General features: G+C 46.4%; 1 protein-coding gene across 1 annotated transcript; it reads right to left on the bottom strand.

Moving 5' to 3' along the window:
* Positions 1 to 1,063: 1,063 nt before the first annotated feature.
* LOC106571054 (delta-like protein 4) lies at positions 1,064 to 21,522 on the bottom strand. The gene is made up of 11 exons (XM_014143710.2): positions 20,532 to 21,522; positions 20,125 to 20,385; positions 19,621 to 19,678; positions 18,300 to 18,566; positions 11,962 to 12,022; positions 10,824 to 10,954; positions 8,481 to 8,650; positions 7,184 to 7,403; positions 5,203 to 5,962; positions 2,923 to 3,034; positions 1,064 to 2,233 (listed from the first exon to the last, which is right to left on the bottom strand). Exons 1-11 carry the CDS (start codon positions 20,583 to 20,585, stop codon positions 2,228 to 2,230), a joined length of 2,100 nt encoding a protein of 699 aa, XP_013999185.1. The 5' UTR covers positions 20,586 to 21,522; the 3' UTR covers positions 1,064 to 2,227.
* Positions 21,523 to 21,785: the final 263 nt, after the last annotated feature.

Below are 21,785 nucleotides of genomic sequence, written 5' to 3'. Positions count from 1 at the left end.
ATATTTAAATTAAACTCTGGAAATAATCATAAACAAAACTTTTAAAAAAATGACATTGGTTCTGTCATTTCACCAAGAAATGATAGGCAGGCAGTGGTATGACAGTGTCTTTCTATTCGCCTTCATGTCAGGGCTGTTTGGCTACCTCCCAAATTACATCCTATTCCCTAAATAGTGCACGACTTTACATTTTTTATTTTTTTATTCTTATTGTTTTTATTTAACTAGGCAAATCAGTTTTAGAACAAATTCTTGTTTTACAATGACGGCCTACGCCCGGCCAAACCTTAACCCGGACGACGCTGGGACAATTGTGCGCCTCCATATGGGACTCCCAATCACGGTCGGTTAGTGATACAGCCTGGAATCGAACCAGGGTCTGTAGTGACGACTCTAGCACTGAAATGCAGTGCCATTGGACCGCTGCGCCACTCAGGAGGCCATAGGGTTCTGGTCTATAGTAGTGCACTATATAAGGAATATTCTCTGGTCTATAGTAGTGCACTATATAGGGAATAGGGCTCTGGTCTATAGTAGTGCACTATATAGGGAATAGGGCTCTGGTCTATAGTAGTGCACTATATAGGGAATAGGGCTCTGGTCTATAGTAGTGCACTATATAGGGAGTAGGGCTCTGGTCTAAAGTAGTGCACTATATAGGGAATAGGGCTCTGGTCTATAGTAGTGCACTATGTAGGGAATAGGGCTCTGGTCTATAGTAGTGCACTGTATAGGGAATAGGGCTCTGGTCTATAGTAGTGCACTATATAGGGAATAGGGCTCTGGTCTATAGTAGTGCACTATGTAGGGAATAGGGCTCTGGTCTATAATAGTGCACTATATAGGGAATAGGGCACTGGTCTATAGTAGTGCACTATATAGGGAATAGGGCTCTGGTCTAAAGTAGTGCACTATATAGGGAATAGGGCTCTGGTCTATAGTAGTGCACTATGTAGGGAATAGGGCTCTGGTCTATAGTAGTGCACTATGTAGGGAATAGGGCTCTGGTCTATAGTAGTGCACTATGTAGGGAATAGGGCTCTGGTCTATAGTAGTGCACTATATAGGGAATAGGGCTCTGGTCTATAGTAGTGCACTATATAGGGAATAGGGCTCTGGTCTATAGTAGTGCACTATGTAGGGAATAGGGCTCTGGTCTATAGTAGTGCACTATGTAGGGAATAGGGCTCTGGTCTATAGTAGTGCACTATATATAGGGAATAGGGCTCCATTTAGAATGTATCCTCCTCCAAATTCCTGTTGATGGAAAAAATTGTATTTTCCCACCTGTGTTTTTCTTTTTGGTGTTCAAGTGCTCCATGAAGAGACAAGTGTTTAGTTTTAGCATTGAAACTCTTGTTTGGGCTTCTAGTAATTTTGGCCTGTATCTTTTCACCATTTGCATGGAATGAAAACGTCTGGAAAAGTTCGACCAGGCGTTTTGTTTGGAGTGATTGACAGTTGAGACGTTAGTTTGTTTGTTCAATCAGACATTCATCGTTCTCAGTGTTTTGTTGTGGTTAGTCTGTGGTTTTCAACAACTAGTCGGTCGGTTGTTTGCGGTTGGTTGGTCAGTTTCAGCGAATTGGCTCCACCCTGGACCTTGGGTCTTGCATAGCTGGTGAATTATGCCGGCTAGGGGGTTAAAGATCAGTTGAATTTCAGTCAACTCCATTTTGATTACTTGGCTGTCGAAGTCCCCATGATTAGGTCGGGCAGGGGTCAACTGAGAGGTCAGGGGTCAACTATTTGTTCTGTTTCACCTACTCTCTCCTCCATTGCTGCCAAGGACACATGAGTTCAGTTCAAATTTGTTGTTTTGCTTGCTGACATTCTACCAGTTCCCTCCACACTCTGTGCAGTTCAGTCAGTCTTTTAACCGTTTAACAGTTGATTTAACCATTTGTTTAACCGTTCCCAGAAGTCAAAAGTTTCATGACTGCTACTGTACACGTTTTGTATACAAACACTCGGTCGATGTTAAAGTTCAATAAAGTTTTCAGGCTAGTGTTCATTAGTTTGTTTACAGAGAAGAGGAGAGGTTCGTCCATCTCTCTCTCTCTTATCGTCTCTCTCTCTCTCTCCATTTCTCAAGTGTTCCAGAGCAGCAGTGACATCAGAAACAGTCTCTTCTCAGATTTTTGTAAACAATCCAGAAAAATAAAAAATTCTGCCTCGATTGTGTTTCTCCTCTTTCGCTTCCTTGCTTCTTCATACCCCTCACAGCTTATACCTGGGGAGGAAGAGAGGAAAAAGACTTAGAGGCAAGCAGTGGGAACTGGGGAAACAGTGTGGGAACATTCCCTTGTTATCTATGAACAGGGAAACTGTTCTGTTGTCTATTCTTACGGCTTTGCTATATGTTTTTGCTTGGCTCATCCTGCTTTCAATTACACTCAGCGCTTCTATGTTAAAACATAGGGCTTGTGAGAGAAAGTAAAGCTTTAAACGTATCAAAACCATATGCATAGGCTTGTGTTCAAGCACGAGACTATGTAATGCTAAAGCTTTCAACGTATCTGAAGCATGTGCAGAGAGAGCAGTCCAGGGGATCCAACTCTGTTTCAGGCTCACCATATCCCCTTTCCAGGCCATCAAATTGTCAGTTTGATGTACAGTGATTTGATACATTTTTATAGTTTAGTGAGATCATTTCCATATAAGATTATTTCACCATATTGACTTGGCATACATGATTACACCATATAGGCTCACAGGATATTTCCCTGGCTTATGTTTAAGTAAAATAATATGTAGTACTTACACAATGTGTATCTATAAAAAAACAACATCACCAAGAATAAATGTACAGCATTTGTAATTGCCCATAAGTGTGACATGAAATGCTGTAGAGGGGAAACCGCAAAATAAGGACTGATGAAAAAGTATATATTTTTTTTGTTGGTATGTATTTATCCTTACCTCTGTTGCTATGACGCACGTCCTCCGCTCATCTCCTATAACAAAGACGGACTGGTAGATCTGAGAGTCTCGAGGGGAACATATCGTTGATATCCTACACTCCGACTTTTCACTGCAACACCATAAATCAACACACACACTCAGTCAGTCCACCTTAAAAGTAGAAGCATATGGTCAAACTAGGCTATGCATCGGGTAGTCTACTGATGGGGGTGGAAACGAATGTACAGGGAGACGGAGGTATAGAGAGGGAAAACATATCAATGGGTGATTCTACAGAAGTGGTGTAGAATGGCCGTCCCACCCCAAAAATAACTCAAAAATCTAGGACAATTATTTACATCGTGATATGTTCTAATTCAATCCAAGACAAGAACAAACATATTGTTACAATAATATAGTACAAAGTCATTGTTTACACACAGGTGGCTGTCTACCTTACTGTACTCTACTGTACCCTACTATACTGTAGTGTACTGAACCCTACTGTACCCTACCTTACTGTACTGTACTGAACCCTACTCTCCTGAACCCTACTCTACTGTAGTGTACTGAACCTTACTCTCCTGAACCCTACTATACTGTACTGTACTGAACCCTACTGTGCCCTACTCTACTGTACCCTACTCTACTGTACCCTACTCTCCTGAACCCTACTGTACTGTACTGTACTGTACTGAACCCTACTGTACCCTACTCTACTGTACCCTACTCTACTGTAGTGTACTGAACCCTACTGTACCCTACTCTACTGTACCCTACTCTACTGTACCCTACTGTACCCTACTATACTGTACCCTACTCTACTGTACCCTACTCTACTGTAGTGTACTGAACCCTACTGTACCCTACTCTACTGTACCCTACTCTACTGTAGTGTACTGAACCCTACTGTACCCTACTCTACTGTAGTGTACTGAACCCTACTGCACCCTACTCTACTGTACCCTACTGTCCTGAACCCTACTGTACCCTACTATACTGTACCCTACTCTACTGTACCCTACTCTACTGTACCCTACTATACTGTAGTGTACTGAACCCTACTCTACTGTACCCTACTCTACTCTACTGTACCCTACCCTACTGTACCCTACTACTGTACCCTACCCTACTGTACCCTACCCTACTGTACCCTACTCTACTGTACCCTACCCTACTCTACCCTACTCTGCTGTACCCTACTCTACTGTAATCTACTATACTGTAGTGTACTGAACCCTACTCTACTGTACCCTACTCTACTCTACTGTACCCTACCCTACTGTACCCTACCATACTCTACTCTACTGTACCCTACTCCACTCTACTCTACTCTACTGTACCCTACTCTACTGTACCCTACTCCACTCTACCCTACTGTACTGTACTCAAGCGTACTCTACTTTACTTTCTTACTATTGAAGCAACGGCCTATAGAGTCTGGATCAGTGGTCTTGTTCTGGAAACCTCATACATTTGGTCTTTAACTTGTTATGGTGTCAACTCACTGGGTTGGATCTTGGGACCAATGTCCTGGTATAAATCTTGGCTCTGGGATATGACCTTATTTTTTGGTTTACAAGCCATAGGCAATCCAACTCTCTGATCATTGGCTGACCACTTCCAACAAGTTGGCTACTTTAAAATGGTGGCAGCCCCATAAACTCAACATCTATAGTAAAATGAGTTATATCCATATAGAGTCCTCTATGTATCTCTATGATCGACAGTTATCACCGAAATGCCTGTTATTTTGCACAAAATAAAAGTAGGTGAAGAATTTGAAAAATGTGAACATCGAAACAACATCATTAATAGAATGCATAATTCAATCAATCAACAAGTTTCAGATTCATACAATCAACATTGAACATTTTGGGTGAGTGGGTGGGTGGGTGTATCAGAAAAGATGTAGAGCCCATAGAATGGCCTTTACCTTTCACACACATATTGAATTACGGCTGTAAGTATAGAGCTGTAAGTATAGAGCTGTTTTCAAGAGCTGTACTGAAACAGTTTCCTAGAGCTGTAAGTAAAGAGCTGTAAGTATAGAGCTGTAAGTAAAGAGCTGTACTGAAACAGTTTCCTAGAGCTGTAAGTAAAGAGCTGTACTGAAACAGTTTCCTAGAGCTGTAAGTATAGCCCGTAAGTATAGAGCTGTAAGTGGCCTATGTCTCAATGTGTCATTGCAGAAGCAGTTGGCTAGATCTTCATGTTTGCAGATGTGGTCTAACATTTCAGAATCAAGATAAAACTCATCGAAAAGCTTAATTTAGACAAAAAATTAGTTTTTCTTACCTGTACATTCTACTCAGCGGTATTTTCTCTTCTAAACACTTGTCATAGATCACATGACTTTTGCTTTTATCCTCTTGCGACGTATCATCCTTCAACTCCTTTGACTTTGCGTTACTATACAAGTCCAATTGATAGTTCTTATGGATGAAGTTTGACTTCTCTGATTCGCAGTCCACTTCCAGTCCCACCTTCTGATTGGTGTTCTTCAGCTGGGAAGCCGGGATTAGGTTATCCCTCTGTACATTTGATAGGTTGTTCATGGTCTCCCCATCTCCCGTGTCCCTGCCGGTCTGCCTGTGGATGTGCCGTAGAGCCAGCCCAACCATGCATAGCAGCACCAGCAATGCAACCAGCCCTACAGCCAAGGAAACTGCCGCCCACTGGAAGCCATCTTGGCCCTCTCCATTGATCCTCTCCCCACCCACCGGCAGGGTCACAGCAAAGAACTGGCAGCGTGTTCCGCTAAAGCCAGCGGGACAGATACAGGTGGCAGGGGGTTTCCCTGGCCCTCCTCCCCCGGTGCAGAGCCCTCCGTTAAGACAGGGGCGGATGGAGCACTCGTCCAGGCTGCGGTCGCAGTTTCGTCCGGCGTACCCCGGGGGGCAGGCACAGGTGTAGTCGTTGATGCGGTCCAGGCAGGTCCCTCCGTTGGTGCAGGGGTTCCCGGCACACTCGTTGATGTTGATCTCACAGCGCTGGCCAGTGAAACCGGAGCGACAGCTACATAGACGCACGCCACCGTGGATCAAACACAGACCGCCTGGAGAGAGACACACAGGGGGTCAGGGTCTTGGGGGAGAGAACACGCATGCAGACATACACAATAGGCCCTGTTCAGAAACAATCACTACTTCCCACTACATCACTATGTCACTACACACTACGTCACACTACGTCACTACACAATACACCACTACGTCACTACACCACTACGTCACTAGTTCACACTACGTCACTACACACTGCACCACTTCATCACTACACACTACTTCTCACTACGTCACTACACATTACATCACTGCGTCACTACACCACTACGTCACTACACCATTACGTCACTACTTCACACTACGTCACTACGTCACTACACCACTACGTCACTACACATTACACCACTACGTCACTACACCACTACGTCACTACACCACTACTTCACACTACGTCACTACTTCCCACTATGTCACTACGTCACACTCCGTCACTACGTCATACTATGTCACACTACTTCCCACTACGTCACTATTTCACTACATCACTGTGGTTAGAGCGTTAGGCCAGTAACCGGAAGGTTGCCGGATCGAATCCCCGAGCTGACAAGGTGAAAATCTGTCGTTCTGCCTCTGAGCAAGGCAGTTAACCCACTGTTCCCCGGGCACTGAAGACGTGGATGTTAATTGAAGGCAGCCCCCCCTCTGATTCAGAGGGGTTGGGCTAAATGCAGAAGACACATTTCAGTTGAATACATTCAGTTGTACACCTGACTAGGTATCCACCTTTCCAGTACTTCACACTACACATCTTGAGGTCTCAGTAACCATCAGATGTGAAGTCTCCAGTCTGAATTATTCTGGCTTTCCCTTCATCACTAAATCCATGCACCACAACAAGCACGATTGCGTCCCTAAAAAGGTCACCGTGAACCAAGCCCATGTGGATTTGATATTTATCACATTATTTGTCCATTATTAACAGTATTGGGTGACATTCCTTGAAGCCGACTGGAAGCCATCACATGTTTACATCCAGCACAATAGACACACAGTTCCCACAGATTCCTGTTGTTCAATAACACTTCCAGATGATTGCGGGCCCAAAAGGAATTCAGAGGAAGGGGAGGAGGGGGGAGAGAGAAGAGGGGGGAGAGAGACAGTAGTTCCATCACACACTTCCAACCTGCCTGAGGAATTCAGGGGAAGAGAAAGGGGGGGTGCTGGAGCGGAGAGATAGCGGAAAGAAGAGGTGGAAAGCGGCCGTAGCATACCGTTGGCACAGGGAAGAGATGTGCACTTGTCCACTCTCTTCTCACAGTTGAGTCCTGTGTATCCGGGAGGACACTCGCAGATGTAGCTGCGACCGTTGTCCTTCTGATGGCACTGCCCGCCGTGGAAGCAGGGGGAGTCAGCACAGGTCAGCAGGCTGTGTTCACAGTGAGAACCCTCGAAGCCCTGAGGACACGAACACCTGTAGCCAACATCCAGGTTCTATAAAGGGAAAGAGTTAAGATCTAAGGTCAAGACAGATTGGATTACAGTCGTTTCTAAAAATGCAATCCTTCCCCCTTCCTCTCATATCAGTTCTGACAATAACTCCGCTATTGTCCCTTTTAGGCTGGGTATTAAGTGGGCCACCTAGGTCCAGGCAGCGAAGTTCTAACCCATTACCTTTAAATACATAACATGACCAAAAGTATGTGGACACCTGCTTGTCTTAACATCTCATACCAAATTATTGAGCATTAATATGGTGTTGGTCCCCCCCCTTTGCTTCTATAACAGCCTCCACTCTTCTGGGAAGGCTTTCCACTAGATGTTGGAATATTGCAGCGGGGACCTGTTTCCATTCAGCCACAAGAGCATTAGTGAGGTCGAGCACTGATGTTGGACAATTAGGCCTGGCTCGCAGTCGGCGTTCCAATTCATCCCAAAGGTGTTGGATGGGGTTGAGGTCAGGGCTCTGTGCAGACCAGTCAAATTCATCCACACAGATCTCAACAAACCATTTCTGTATGGATCTCGCTTCGTGCACGGGGGCATTGTCATGCTGAAACAGGAAAGGGCCTTCCCCAAACTGTTGCCACAAAGTTGGAAGCACAGAATCGTATAGAATGTCATTGTATACTGTGACGGTGCCACGTTGAAAATCACTGACCTCTTCAGTAAGGCCATTCCAGTGACGATGTTTGTCTATGGAGATTGCAAGGCTGTGTGATCGAATGAAATAGCTGAATCCAGTCATTTGAAGGGGTGTCCACATACTTTTGTATATATAGTGTACCCATCTGCTCATCAGTTCTGACAATATTGCCACTTTTGTCGCTTCTAGCCTGGGCATTGAGTGACTTGTAGGGGACCATCTAGCACGTAGTACTTAACGGGCGTTCCTGCAGGCATTGTCCCATCTAACGCGGTCATCTAGTGCTTACTAACCCACAGTGCATAGTCCTCCGTTCCTACAGGGGCTGTCCCTTCTAACATGTCTATCTAACCACTTCCTCCACAGTGCTGTCCCTTCCTCCACGGTGCTGTCCCTTCTAACATATCTATCTAACCACTGCTTACCGTGCAGAGTCCTCCGTTCCTGCAGGGGTCGCTGTCACACTCCTGCAGCTCCAGCTCACAGTTGACCCCAGTGAACCCAGGGGGACAGGTACAGGTATAGCTGCCTTGACCCGTGTTCATACAGGTCGCCCCGTTCACACACGGCCGGTGGTGCGTGCAGAAGTTCAGGTCTGAGAGGGGAGGGAGCAGAGAGGTCAAATAGGTCAAATAAAGGTCAAATATAAGGTCATATACTGTACATGTATCGTGGGGTTAAATCATTTGACACCCTTGATAAAGATGAGCAATAATGACTGTATAAAAATAAATAAATCAAATGTTGAGTTATATTGTATGCACCAAATTTTTTAGGGGGGGGCAATTATATTATTTTACATACCCACAAGACATGCTAACCTCTCACCATTACAATAACAGGGGAGGTTAGCATTTTATATCATACCACCAAGACATGCTAACCTTTCACCATTACCAATAACAGGGGAGGTTAGCATTTTATATCATACCACCAAGACATGCTAACCTCTCACCATTACAATAACAGGGGAGGTTAGCATTTTATATCATACCACCAAGACATGCTAACCCCTCACCATTACCAACAACAGGGGAGGTTAGCATTTTATATCATACCACCAAGACATGCTAACCTCTCACCATTACAATAACAGGGGAGGTTAGCATGTCTTGGGGGTATGATCTTTGACCCTCTGTAACTTTCTCACTCATCATTATTCTGCAATCATGGTAGCATCCACATGAATGTAGAAGTGTTTACAAAAATACTATGTTGTTATTTACAATAAAAGTGACTCAAAAATTACACAATATAATATTTACCATTCATTTGTATTGGGCACAAGAAAATTTGAAACACAACCAAAACAAACTGCAAATGCATCCAACAAGCTTGTAGAGTCACAAGCTTGATGAAGTCATTGCATGCTGGGAATAGAGGACTAAATACTTCACTTCTGACTACTTTGTTTTACTTTAGAGGTCTCAATAATTTTGATCTCTAACTTTTGAGAAAAAATGCTGAGAAAACATTTCCCCCCAAAAATGTGTATGTAAGGTCAACATAACTTCCTGAATGTAAGGTCAACATAACTTCCTGAATGTAAGGTCAACTTAATTTCCTGTATGTAAGGTCAACATACTATCCTGTATGTTAAACAAAATCTCTTTCTCTGAGCAATTGTATTATTATAAAACAATATAATTTCCCCCCAAAAATGTGTACATTTTACATTTTAGTCATTTAGCAGACGCATCCAGAGCGACTTACAGTAGTCAATACATACATTTGAATGTAATGCATTGTTTCTTGTTTGTAGTACTGGCTTCCCGTGGAATGTAACCAAAATCCTGTCGCTGAGCAATTGTATTATGCTCTAACAAATGATTTCGCAAAAATGTGGATGTAAGGTCAACATAACTTCCTGTACGTAAGGTCAACATAACTTCCTGAATGTAAGGTCAACTTAATTTCCTGTATGTAAGGTCAACATAACTTCCTGTATGTAAGGTCAACATAACTTCCCTGTATGTAAGGTCAACATAACTTCCTGTATGTAAGGTCAACATAACTTCCCTGTATGTAAGGTCAACATAACTTCCTGTATGTAAGGTCAACATAACTTCCCTGTATGTAAGGTCAACATAACTTCCTGTATGTAAGGTCAACATAACGTCCCTGTATGTAAGGTCAACATAACGTCCTGTATGTAAGGTCAACATAACTTCCTGTATGTGAGGTCAACATAAAGTCCTGTATGCAAGGTGAACATAACTTCCTGTATGTAAGGTCAACATAACGTCCTGTATGCAAGGTCAACATAAGGTCAACATAACGTCCTGTATGTAAGGTCAACATAACTTCCTGTATGTAAGGTCAACATAAAGTCCTGTATGTAAGGTCAACATAACTTTCTGTATGTAAGGTCAACATAACTTCCTGTATGTAAGGTCAACATAACGTCCTGTATGTAAGGTCAACATAACGTCCTGTATGTAAGGTCAACATAACGTCCTGTATGTAAGGTCAACATAACTTCCTGTATGTAAGGTCAACATACTGTCCTGTACTGTAAGGTCAACATACTGTCCTGTACTGTAAGGTCAACATACTGTCCTGTACTGGATTGGACTGTACTGGATTAACATAATAACAGCTGATAGATCATGTTGATGTACAGATTCATGTCAAGGTCTTCTCTATTTTTGGGGATTTTTTAGGGTCAGTATTTGAATCAAAAACATAATTTATTGCAAATGTTCTGATATGTTTCAGTCTGATTTCTCTGTGCAACTACGATGGTGATGATGAAGATGTGTTCTTGCCTTGGTCACAGAAGAGCCCTCCCCAGCCCTCCTTACAGTTACACTGCCATGGCTGTTGGCAGGTGCCATGCTTACAAGCTGGGTACTTCTTACACTCATCACAGAACGGACCCTGCCAACCTTCTCTGCACCTTGAGACACAGGAGATGTAATGTACCATTAAAAACTCTGCAATTCAGGTAAATGTTCCTTCATGAATACCATACATTTATCCATACATTATTTATTGACTGACTGATTGGTTAATTTAATTGATAGATGTATTTGTTAATTGGTTGATTAAACATAACTGTACAACAGTGCACTTCAACCAACCATGTTGTAACATGCAAGAACAACCAATCATCTACAGTATCCCTCTAAGACAGAGTGCAGAACACTTGACTATAGTTATGACTACAAGGACTAATTTTATGCATGTTCCCTTACTGCAGAAACCCCTCTATACAAATGTTCATATGGAGTCAATTATTCTAATCTAGACTTTATGTGAACTGCATACTTATAGTTCTGACCAAAATCTTGAGAAAGAGAGATAAGAGAGAAGAGAGAGGAGAAAGAGAGAAAGAAAGAGCGAGAAAGAGAGAAAGAAAGTAAGAGAGAAAGAGAAAGAAAGAGAGAGCGAGAAAGTGAGAAAGAAAGAGAGAACGAAAGAAAGAGAGAGCGAAGAAGAGAGAAAGAAAGAAAGAGAAAGAGCAAGAAAGAGAGAATGAAAGAAAGAAAGAAAGAGAGAAAGAGAGAAAGAAAGAGAGAGCAAGAAAGAGAGAATGAAAGAAAGAAAGAAAGAAAGAAAGAAAGAAAGAAGAGAAAGAGCAAGAAAGAGAGAAAGAGAGAGAAAGAAAGAAAAAGAGAAAGAGAGAGCGCAAGAAAGAGAGAATGAAAGAAAGATAGAGAGGAGAAAGAGAGAGAGAGAGAGAGAGGAGAGAGAGAGGAGAATTAAAGAAAGAGAGAAAGAGAGAGAGGGAGAAAGAGAGAAAGAAAGAGTAGGCTGCTTGATCTTCAGCTAAATAGATTGCTTCCTGCTGAACAGTTGACGTCACATGGAATATAAATATTGGACCAGTTTAGAGAAATAGTAGCATTAAATACTGTCTCCTTCACATGCACACACACATTTTATAATTTCTATATTACTTACACACACTCGCCAGGTCTGGAGCAGTTTCCGTTTCCTTCACTGCATCCCTCGAGGCAGATGGCTGTAACACACGCACCAATAGATATCCAGGGGTTATCTATAGTGTTTCAAACGTTATTCATACAGTGGACCTTGGACGTAAATCAATCTGACTACGCTATGTGCATCTAAGCCACAGTCACGATAGGCAAAGCTATCATTACAGTAACTCGTGTACATTAAAAGAGCGGGCAATTTCAAGGATATTATAGCCTACTGATGCCTTCATCATAAAACACACAAAAGATGTGCTTGCATGTGTATAGGCTATAATAAAACTAAGCTATAATAGGCATTATGCATTCTCAAAGCTTCATTATAACCTGGGTGGTTCGAGCCCTGAACGCTGATTGGTTGGACAGCCATAGTATATCAGACCGTATGACAAAACGTGTATTTTTACTGCTCTAATTACGTTGGTAATCAGTTTTATAATATCAATAAGGCACTTCAAGGGGGTTTGTGGTATATGCCCAATATACCACCTCTAAGGGCTGTGTCCAGGCACTCCGTTTAGCAGTGGTATATTGGCCATATATCACACCTCAGGCTACTTAAGCATTAAGGCCAATCTCCATCATAAAATCTATTCATTTCAAAGGGCAGACAGACACAAGCTCCAACTGAACCTGTCACGCCACCAAACTGCTACAGCGGGACCATGAGGAAGCTGGGTAATTTACGGCTTGTATGTATTGTGTTCTAGATGGCCCCTATATCTCTCTCTCTCTCTCTCTCTCTCTCTCTCTGTGTGACACCGATTCCGGTTGGATAGGCTGGCGACCGCCGGTAAACGTCCGGGTTAGTCCTAAACAGATGCCCGTGCTCAATAGCGGACAGCTGCCACCATTGTTGTTCCTTGTCTGCGCAAACCGTACTTGCAGCTGCTATGCGGCCCGCGAGCCCCCAACAATAGGGAGACTACGACTTCGGTGACGCGTGGCGCATAATAACGTTGCGATTAACCCAGGCGCGTGCTGCTGCAGCCCGTGTTCCGCCAGTGACGTTCAAACTGCCCGGGATTAAATGACCAGGAACGCGCTCTACTTTCAGGTAGTAGTAGTAGTAGTGAAATACAAGCTCCTCTCTCACAGCCAGGGAGTGCGACGGAGGGGTGGAGAGAGAGAGAGAGATCCATCTCCTTCATCTCTCGTGCATTGTTTCTATACTACGAACGGTAGCTGGGTATGTAATTGCTCTGGTTCAAGGATTTTTGCGCCACGGTCAAAATGCAACCATAACACATGTCAAATTTCTCCTTCACCCGCCAAGTGACGCCGATGACAGATCCCTTGTCACACTGCGGTTCAAACTGACTCAAACAGTTTGGTAACGATTTATGTTTTAAGATGTTTCCCTGAAACGTTTTCTTTGATGAATTTGTTTTGGTAAAAGAGGCATACACATCAACCTCTAGTAACTGGTGCTAACCCTGCCTCCCAACTGGCCCTAACCCTGCCTCCCAACTGGCCCTAACCCTGCCTCCCAACTGGCACTAACCCTGCCTCCCAACTGGCACTAATAACCCTGCCTCCCAACTGGCCCTAACCCTGCCTCCCAACTGGCCCTAACCCTGCCTCTCAACTGGCCCTAACCCTGCCTCCCAACTGGCACTAACCCTGCCTCCCAACTGGACCTAACCCTGTCTCCCAACTGACCCTAACCCTGCCTCCCAACTGGCACTAACCCTGCCTCCCAACTGGCACTAATAACACTGCCTCCCAACTGGCCCTAACCCTGCCTCCCAACTGGCACTAACCCTGCCTCTCAACTGGCCCTAACCCTGCCTCCCAACTGGCCCTAACCCTGCCTCCCAACTGGCCCTAACCCTGCCTCCCAACTGGCACTAACCCTGCCTCCCAACTGGCCCTAACCCTGCCTCCCAACTGGCCCTAACCCTGCCTCCCAACTGGCCCTAACCCTGTCTCCCAACTGGCCCTAACCCTGCCTCCCAACTGGCACAATAACCCTGCCTCCCAACTGGCACTAACCCTGCATCCCAACTGGCCCTAACCCTGCCTCCCAACTGGCCCTAACCCTGCCTCCCAACTGGCCCTAACCCTGTCTCCCAACTGGCACTAACCCTGCCTCCCAACTGGCTCTAACCCTGCCTCCCAACTGGGACTGCCCCTAACCCTGCCTCCCAACTGGCACTAATAACCCTGCCTCCCAACTGGCACTAATAACCCTGCCTCCCAACTGGCACTAACCCTGCCTCCCAACTGGCACTAACCCTGCCTCCCAACTGGCACTAACCCTGCCTCCCAACTGGCCCTAACCCTGCCTCCCAACTGGACCTAACCCTGTCTCCCAACTGGCCCTAACCCTGCCTCCCAACTGGCACAATAACCCTGTCTCCCAACTGGCACTAACCCTGCCTCCCAACTGGCACTAACCCTGCCTCCCAACTGGCACTAACCCTGCCTCCCAACTGGCACTAACCCTGCCTCCCAACTGGCACTAACCCTGCCCCTAACCCTGCCTCCCAACTGGCACTAACCCTGCCTCCCAACTGGCCCTAACCCTGCCTCCCAACTGGCACTAACCCTGCCTCCCAACTGGCCCTAACCCTGCCTCCCAACTGGCACTAACCCCTAACCCTGCCTCCCAACTGGCACTAACCCTGCCTCCCAACTGGCACTATAACCCTGCCTCCCAACTGGCACATAACCCTGCCTCCCAACTGGCACTAACCCTGCCTCCCAACTGGCCCTAACCCTGCCTCCCAACTGGCACTAACCCTGCCTCCCAACTGGCACTAACCCTGCCTCCCAACTGGACCTAACCCTGCCTCCCAACTGGCACTAACCCTGCCTCCCAACTGGCCCTAACCCTGCCTCCCAACTGGCACTAACCCTGCCTCCCAACTGGCACTAACCCTGCCTCCCAACTGGCACTAACCCTGCCTCCCAACTGGTATAACACTGCCTCCCAACTGGCCCTAACCCTGCCTCCCAACTGGCCCTAACCCTGCCTCCCAACTGGCCCTAACCCTGCCTCCCAACTGGCCCTAACCCTGCCTCCCAACTGGCACTAACCCTGCCTCCCAACTGGCACTAACCCTGCCTCCCAACTGGCCCTAACCCTGCCTCCCAACTGGCACTAACCCTGCCTCCCAACTGGCCCTAACCCTGCCTCCCAACTGGCCCTAACCCTGCCTCCCAACTGGCACTAACCCTGCCTCCCAACTGGAACTAACCCTGCTCACGGCCCTAACCCTGCCTCCCAACTGGCACTAACCCTGCCTCCCAACTGGCCCTAACCCTGCCTCCCAACTGGCCCTAATAACCCTGCCTCCCAACTGGCCCTAACCCTGCCTCCCAACTGGCCCATAACCCTGCCTCCCAACTGGCCCTAACACTGCCTCCCAACTGGCACATAACCCTGCCTCCCAACTGGCACTAACCCTGCCTCCCAACTGGCCCTAACCCTGTCTCCCAACTGGCCCTAACCCTGCCTCCCAACTGGCACTAACCCTGCCTCCCAACTGGCACTAACCCTGCCTCCCAACTGGCACTAACCCTGCCTCCCAACTGGCACTAACCCTGCCTCCCAACTGGCCCTAACCCTGCCTCCCAACTGGCACTAATAACCCTGCCTCCCAACTGGCACATAACCCTGCCTCCCAACTGGCACTAACACTGCCTCCCAACTGGCACTAATAACACTGCCTCCCAACTGGCCCTAACCCTGCCTCCCAACTGGCCCTAACCCTGCCTCCCAACTGGCCCTAACCCTGCCTCCCAACTGGCCCTAACCCTGCCTCCCAACTGGCCCTAACCCTGCCTCCCAACTGGCACTAATAACCCTGCCTCCCAACTGGCACTAACCCTGCCTCCCAACTGGCACTAACCCTGCCTCCCAACTGGCACTAACCCTGCCTCCCAACTGGCCCTAACCCTGCCTCCCAACTGGCCCTAACCCTGCCTCCCAACTGGCCCTAATAACCCTGCCTCCCAACTGGCACTAATAACCCTGCCTCCCAACTGGCACTAATAACCCTGCCTCCCAACTGGCACTAACCCTGCCTCCCAACTGGCACTAACCCTGCCTCCCAACTGGCCCTAACCCTGCCTCCCAACTGGCCCTAACCCTGCCTCCCAACTGGCCCTAACCCTGCCTCCCAACTGGCCCTAACCCTGCCTCCCAACTGGCACTAACCCTGCCTCCCAACTGGCACTAACCCCTGCCTCCCAACTGGCCATAACCCTGCCTCCCAACTGGCCCTAACCCTGCCTCCCAACTGGCACTAACCCTGCCTCCCAACTGGCCCTAACCCTGCCTCCCAACTGGCACTAACCCTGCCTCCCAACTGGCACTAACCCTGCCTCCCAACTGGCACTAACCCTGCCTCCCAACTGGCACTAACCCTGCCTCCCAACTGGCACAATAACCCTGCCTCCCAACTGGCACTAACCCTGCCTCCCAACTGGCCCTAACCCTGCCTCCCAACTGGCTCTAACCCATGCCTCCCAACTGGCACTAATAACCCTGCCTCCCAACTGGCCCTAATAACCCTGTCTCCCAACTGGCACTAACCCTGCCTCCCAACTGACACTAACCCTGCCTCCCAACTGGCCCTAACCTTGCCTCCCAACTGGCACTAACGCCCTAACCCTGCCTCCCAACTGGCCCTAACCCTGCCTCCCAACTGGCCCTAACCCTGCCTCCCAACTGGCCCTAACCCTGCCTCCCAACTGGCCCTAACCTTGCCTCCCAACTGGCACTAACTGCCCTAACCCTGCCTCCCAACTGGCACTAAGCCCTAACCCTGCCTCCCAACTGGCACTAACCCTGCCTCTCAACTGGCCCTAACCCTGCCTCCCAACTGGCACTAACCCGCCTAACCCTAACCCTGCCTCCCAACTGTCCCTAACCCTGCCTCCCAACAGGCACTAACCCTGCCTCCCAACTGGGCCTAACCCTGCCTCCCAACTGGCTCTAACCATGCCTCCCAACTGGCACATACCCTGCCTCCCAACTGGCCCTAACCCTGTCTCCCAACTGGCACTAACCCTGCCTCCCAACTGGCCCTAACCTTGCCTCCCAACTGGCACTAACCCTGCCCCTAACCCTGCCTCCCAACTGGCCCTAACCCTGTCTCCCAACTGGCCCTAACCCTGCCTCCCAACTGACCCTAACCCTGCCTCCCAACTGGCCCTAACCTTGCCTCCCAACTGGCACTAACCCTGCCCCTAACCCTGCCTCCCAACTGGCACTAACCCTGCCCCTAACCCTGCCTCCCAACTGGCACTAACCCTGCCTCCCAACTGGCACTAACCCTGCCTCCCAACTGGCACTAACCCTGCCTCCCAACTGGCTGTTCTCCCTGTGATAGTATGACTTCATTCAGTTTCTGTTCTGTCCAAAACATAGAGAAGAGAACCAGCTTTTGTTTTTGTGCTCATTTATAGTGCACTAGTACCTATGTCTTAAGCATATTGTGAGTTTTGTACAACTATGTTGCTTGTCCTCATATTCAGCAAGCAGCTCCTCTCTTACAGCATAGGGCCTACACACAAGGCTGACTCCTTCTCATACATTTACTATACATGCTGTGGTCCTCAGAGATGACCTCTTAGACCAATGTAGCATGGCAAAAATGTCCTTATATTCACACTGTTATTTCTGTGGCCCTTTTTACGTGCATAAAGAAAATAAAAACTTCCTGCGCCATAAAGGTCAAGGCCTCTTAGCAGAGTACAGTAGGTTAACATACGGGGGGGGGGCAACACTATTCTCATTCCATCTATTTATCTCTCTATCGCTCACAGGACCAGTGCATCAAGCACAAGCTTTCAACAAAACCCTGAGAGACTGTGGCATCCATCCCGCCGCTGCCACCAATGTAGCGATTGAGGAAAACCAAATCAAATCAGCCTTGAACCAGTGACCCTACAGCTGTTACGAGTACCAACTGCTGTGTCATTTAACAACCAAACCTCTCGGCAGAGGCCACAGACTACCTGTATACAAGTAAACCACAGCCACTGTACACCTTTCGCTCGCTCTCTGAAAACGATGTACCAATAAGCTCGGGAAAAACTAAAAGCACAGCGAAACTATACTCATGGAAGAAACAGTACAGCCAAAGTGCATCAAAAATGATGACCAAGCTTGCTAGAAGGAAAAAAAACACTGGCCTATAGTAAAGGCCTATAATCATTGAAGAAATGGTGATTGTATATCCAACATATTGGTCAAAGACAAGTGTGACATGGACTCTGATAGGCCAGAGAGGGAATGAGTTGTGTTTTTTTGTTGGTTCGATAACGGTTGGTTTCTCACGGGTTGCTTACATTCTTCGCAGTATTCCCCCTTCCAGCCGGGCAGACAGGATAACTGCCCGTCGTCGAGGTCGCAGGTGTAGTGGCCAAAACGGTCGTCCCTTGGCGTGCATATTTTGGAACAACTTTCTCCGTAGTAATTGTCATTGCAGATGAAGCGGTAAGAATACCTTAACTCTGTCTGTCGGGCGCTCTGAACATCCAGAGACCAGGCGGTCCCTACGCCCAACTGTCTCTGGATGGAAAAGAAACTAATCAACATCTCTGGGTTGCTGGTGTCTGGAAGGGAGAGAGAGAGGAGAGGAGAGGAGAGGAGAGGAGAGGAGAGGAGAGGAGAGGAGAGGAGAGGAGAGGAGAGGAGAGGAGAGGAGAGGGAGAGAGAGAAAATGCATTAGTAAACATCTTGTCATGTACACTTTATCAGCCCAGCACCACATTGTTGAAGGATGTTTTGTAGAGAACATGCATTAGTTACATCAATCAATAAATTACTTTTTAGTTGTCACAAAGTGCTTTTTACAGTAACAGAGCCTAGACGCCAAAGTGAGATCCAAAAGGAAGCAGTCTGTTTTCTTACAGCCATGTTGGAAAAGTAGTCCACATGTTCCACATGCATAGTCTAACTGGGTCTAATGACGTCTGTTACAGTAATCACTATAATTCATTGTTCTCCTATCATTCAAAATATTCTATCTCGTGCCATATCTCATATCATACGATTGAAATATCCTAGACCTATTTCGATGTGAAATATCATGCATGCTCCGTTCACTGGGCTTGGTTTGAATGTGTAACCCGAGGCCCTACAGCGTGCCCTTACACAGATCAGATGGCTTCTTATCAAATCTCATAAGAACAAAACCATAATGGTTTTAGATGGACAATAAACTGAGATTAAAATGTCCTCTTCCTTTCTGTCAGCAAAAAAAAAAAAAAACCTTCCCAGGCTGCTTCCAATGGGCGGGACAGAGCAAGGTGTTAAATACAGGAAGACGTAGTCACATAATCTTGGCAACCTCTGTGTGTTCTCACCAAAGCCCTCAACTCGTTCCCACGCCAGAAATACACCGCAGGAAGTCACATTGTGTTGGAGCATAAGAATGAAAAAGGTGTTTTTGAAGCTGAGCAACAAAGGGCTACCTAAAGGAGTAAAACATTTGAAAAAAAAAATAATAGGTAACAATTAACAATAAGGGGAAAGGATCAATGATAGTGAGAAGATACTCATTATGGATAAAAGTTTGACATTTAAAAGGTGCATTAGTTATAGAGGGCCTATTTGTTAAATGTGTAGAAATGTCGCCCTCTTGTGGCGTTGAATAGATCGACTTACCAACAGGTAGATCTGTTGAAGGTGAATACCAGGCTTCAATTATCAAAGAAAACGATCCCTAAGGACAGAACGCATTCAGTCATTAGAAAATATCATTCAAAATCCAGTTCGTACCGGCAATATAATACATTTGACAATATCACACTTTATCACAGCTAAAAATTGAGCGCAATTCAAAAACGAACTGTCTGTTTATGCATGGCTGTACAATTTAGGATTGTAAATTGCATCGAGGAAAACAGGTTATAGTAGGTCATACCGCTGTGTTGTGCATTTAGAAATAAACAACGCCGTGTGTTGTGTGTCAATCCTCTGTGTGTGTGTGTGTTTGGTTATACACACAACATTACCTAATGATGGATTATCTCATTACTCACCAATAACTAGCTTTCTTTCTCTCCAAACCAATCACAACCCGCCTGTTTCACAACACAACAACACTGACCTTGGCATGGTATACATTCAACTAATAATATGGGACCACATCCAGACTGTCTGTCTTACCGGCCATCCAAAGTTGAACGGTAGTCGGATGGGTCTACTGAAAGCTCCCCCGTCCATGGCGCTAAAGGAGTTGGTCCCTAGCACCGGTGTCAAGGCATTTCCGAAGATACAGTCACCTGGCGACACTACTGCCTGGTAGTTTTTAAGACAAACACGAAAGAAAGTTCTACAGTTGAGTCTGCACGAGTTGCCATTCTGCAGCAATCCTTTGCTGTTTTTAAATTCATGTAGATCGATCTCAAAAACACCCGATCCAAATACCTAAAAAAAAAAAAAAAGAAGAGAAGATATGATTTTTGAAAACACCGTTACGCACACGCTAAAATAGAGCCTTTCCTTGGAATAGGCTACGTTGAGTGATCATTCGTTGAGAGCACCTGTAGGGTATCTGGCGGATTCCTCCTTACCTGTGTCAGTACAGTGGTGCTGAATGCGATGGTAAAAGTGAACCAAGCTGCCATCCTTCTCGCTTATCCAGGGCAGGCACGTCACCCGCCAATATATCCCCTATATTCCAAAGCCCACTATTCCAAAGTGTTGGGGGGGGGAATACAAAATAAAAAAGCAGAAAGAAAGAATAAAATAGAAATCCTTCTTCTCGTTCCACTTCGTTGTTTTTCCGTAATTAGAATCTTTGTTGGATGTTCCAACCTGCCAAAATAATGTTTTAGAATTCCCAGGTTATCCAAAAGAGGTGAAGGTTTAACGAAAGATCAATATCCATTATCTGAGCCCTGTCCCCCTCTGGTCGCGCTGTTCTCCTCTTCACTTCCACAGTAGTACAGTACAGTACTGCACAATGCTTACGTCGGTGTGTGTGCGTGCAGGACGATGCCACACCACTGTCTTGTTTTGATACTTAACTTGGCGCATCAGTGTTGCGCTGCGCTCCGTGGACGTCTGTTCAACGTGCGTCTTATTACTAGTGAATGAACACTTGGGAGTGACGTCTCCCACAATTTATAGACTCGTGCTGCGCTGCTCATTAGATAAACTGTCAATCGAGACGTAACGCCGCCCACTTTATATATTCTCTCTCCCTCCCTCCTTCCTCCTCTCTCCAAAAACAGTGATATCCACATTCGAATACCCACCAGTACTGCGCTATGCTGACTGGCTGGCTGGCTGGCTGGCTGACTGACTGGCCGACTGGCTAGCTGACTGACTGGCTGGCTGACGACCAACAAAAGAGCCTCGATTATTCACAAGCTATAGCACCTGTTGACGTATTTACAACGCGCACGAGAGAATGAAGAGAGGTTTCACGCTGCACTTTTATTCCCCAACTGTTATCTTGACAGGAAAGATGAAACTTTAGAATGAAAAGCAGAAAGTAAATGACTGTCCCTAATCTCCATGCACCCGTTCTTCAGTTCCCCCTTCGGTTCGGTTCCACTTCGTTGCACGGTTAATTGTGTTCCCCCTCATTGACAGCGTGCATGCACCGAAGGGCCATTTCCTGACCTTTGGGCTGGGCTCGAGGGGTAATGCTCGCAAGGCAATAAGGAACTAAATTATTTTGTTATTAAATGTTCTTGAATTGTTTGTTTATAATAAACGATGTTGTTAAGGTCTTTAACTTTATTTTGGTAAGCATAACTTCTACGTTTCCAAAGGTCAATTTTTATTACGGCCTAGCCTATATGTTCCATGCACCAAAT

Source organism: Salmo salar, chromosome ssa15, assembly GCF_905237065.1.
Source record: "Salmo salar chromosome ssa15, Ssal_v3.1, whole genome shotgun sequence".
NCBI lineage: Eukaryota > Metazoa > Chordata > Actinopteri > Salmoniformes > Salmonidae > Salmo > Salmo salar.
The sequence above is the reverse complement of the archived record's forward strand: the minus strand, read 5'-3'. Positions and strand labels throughout refer to the sequence as shown.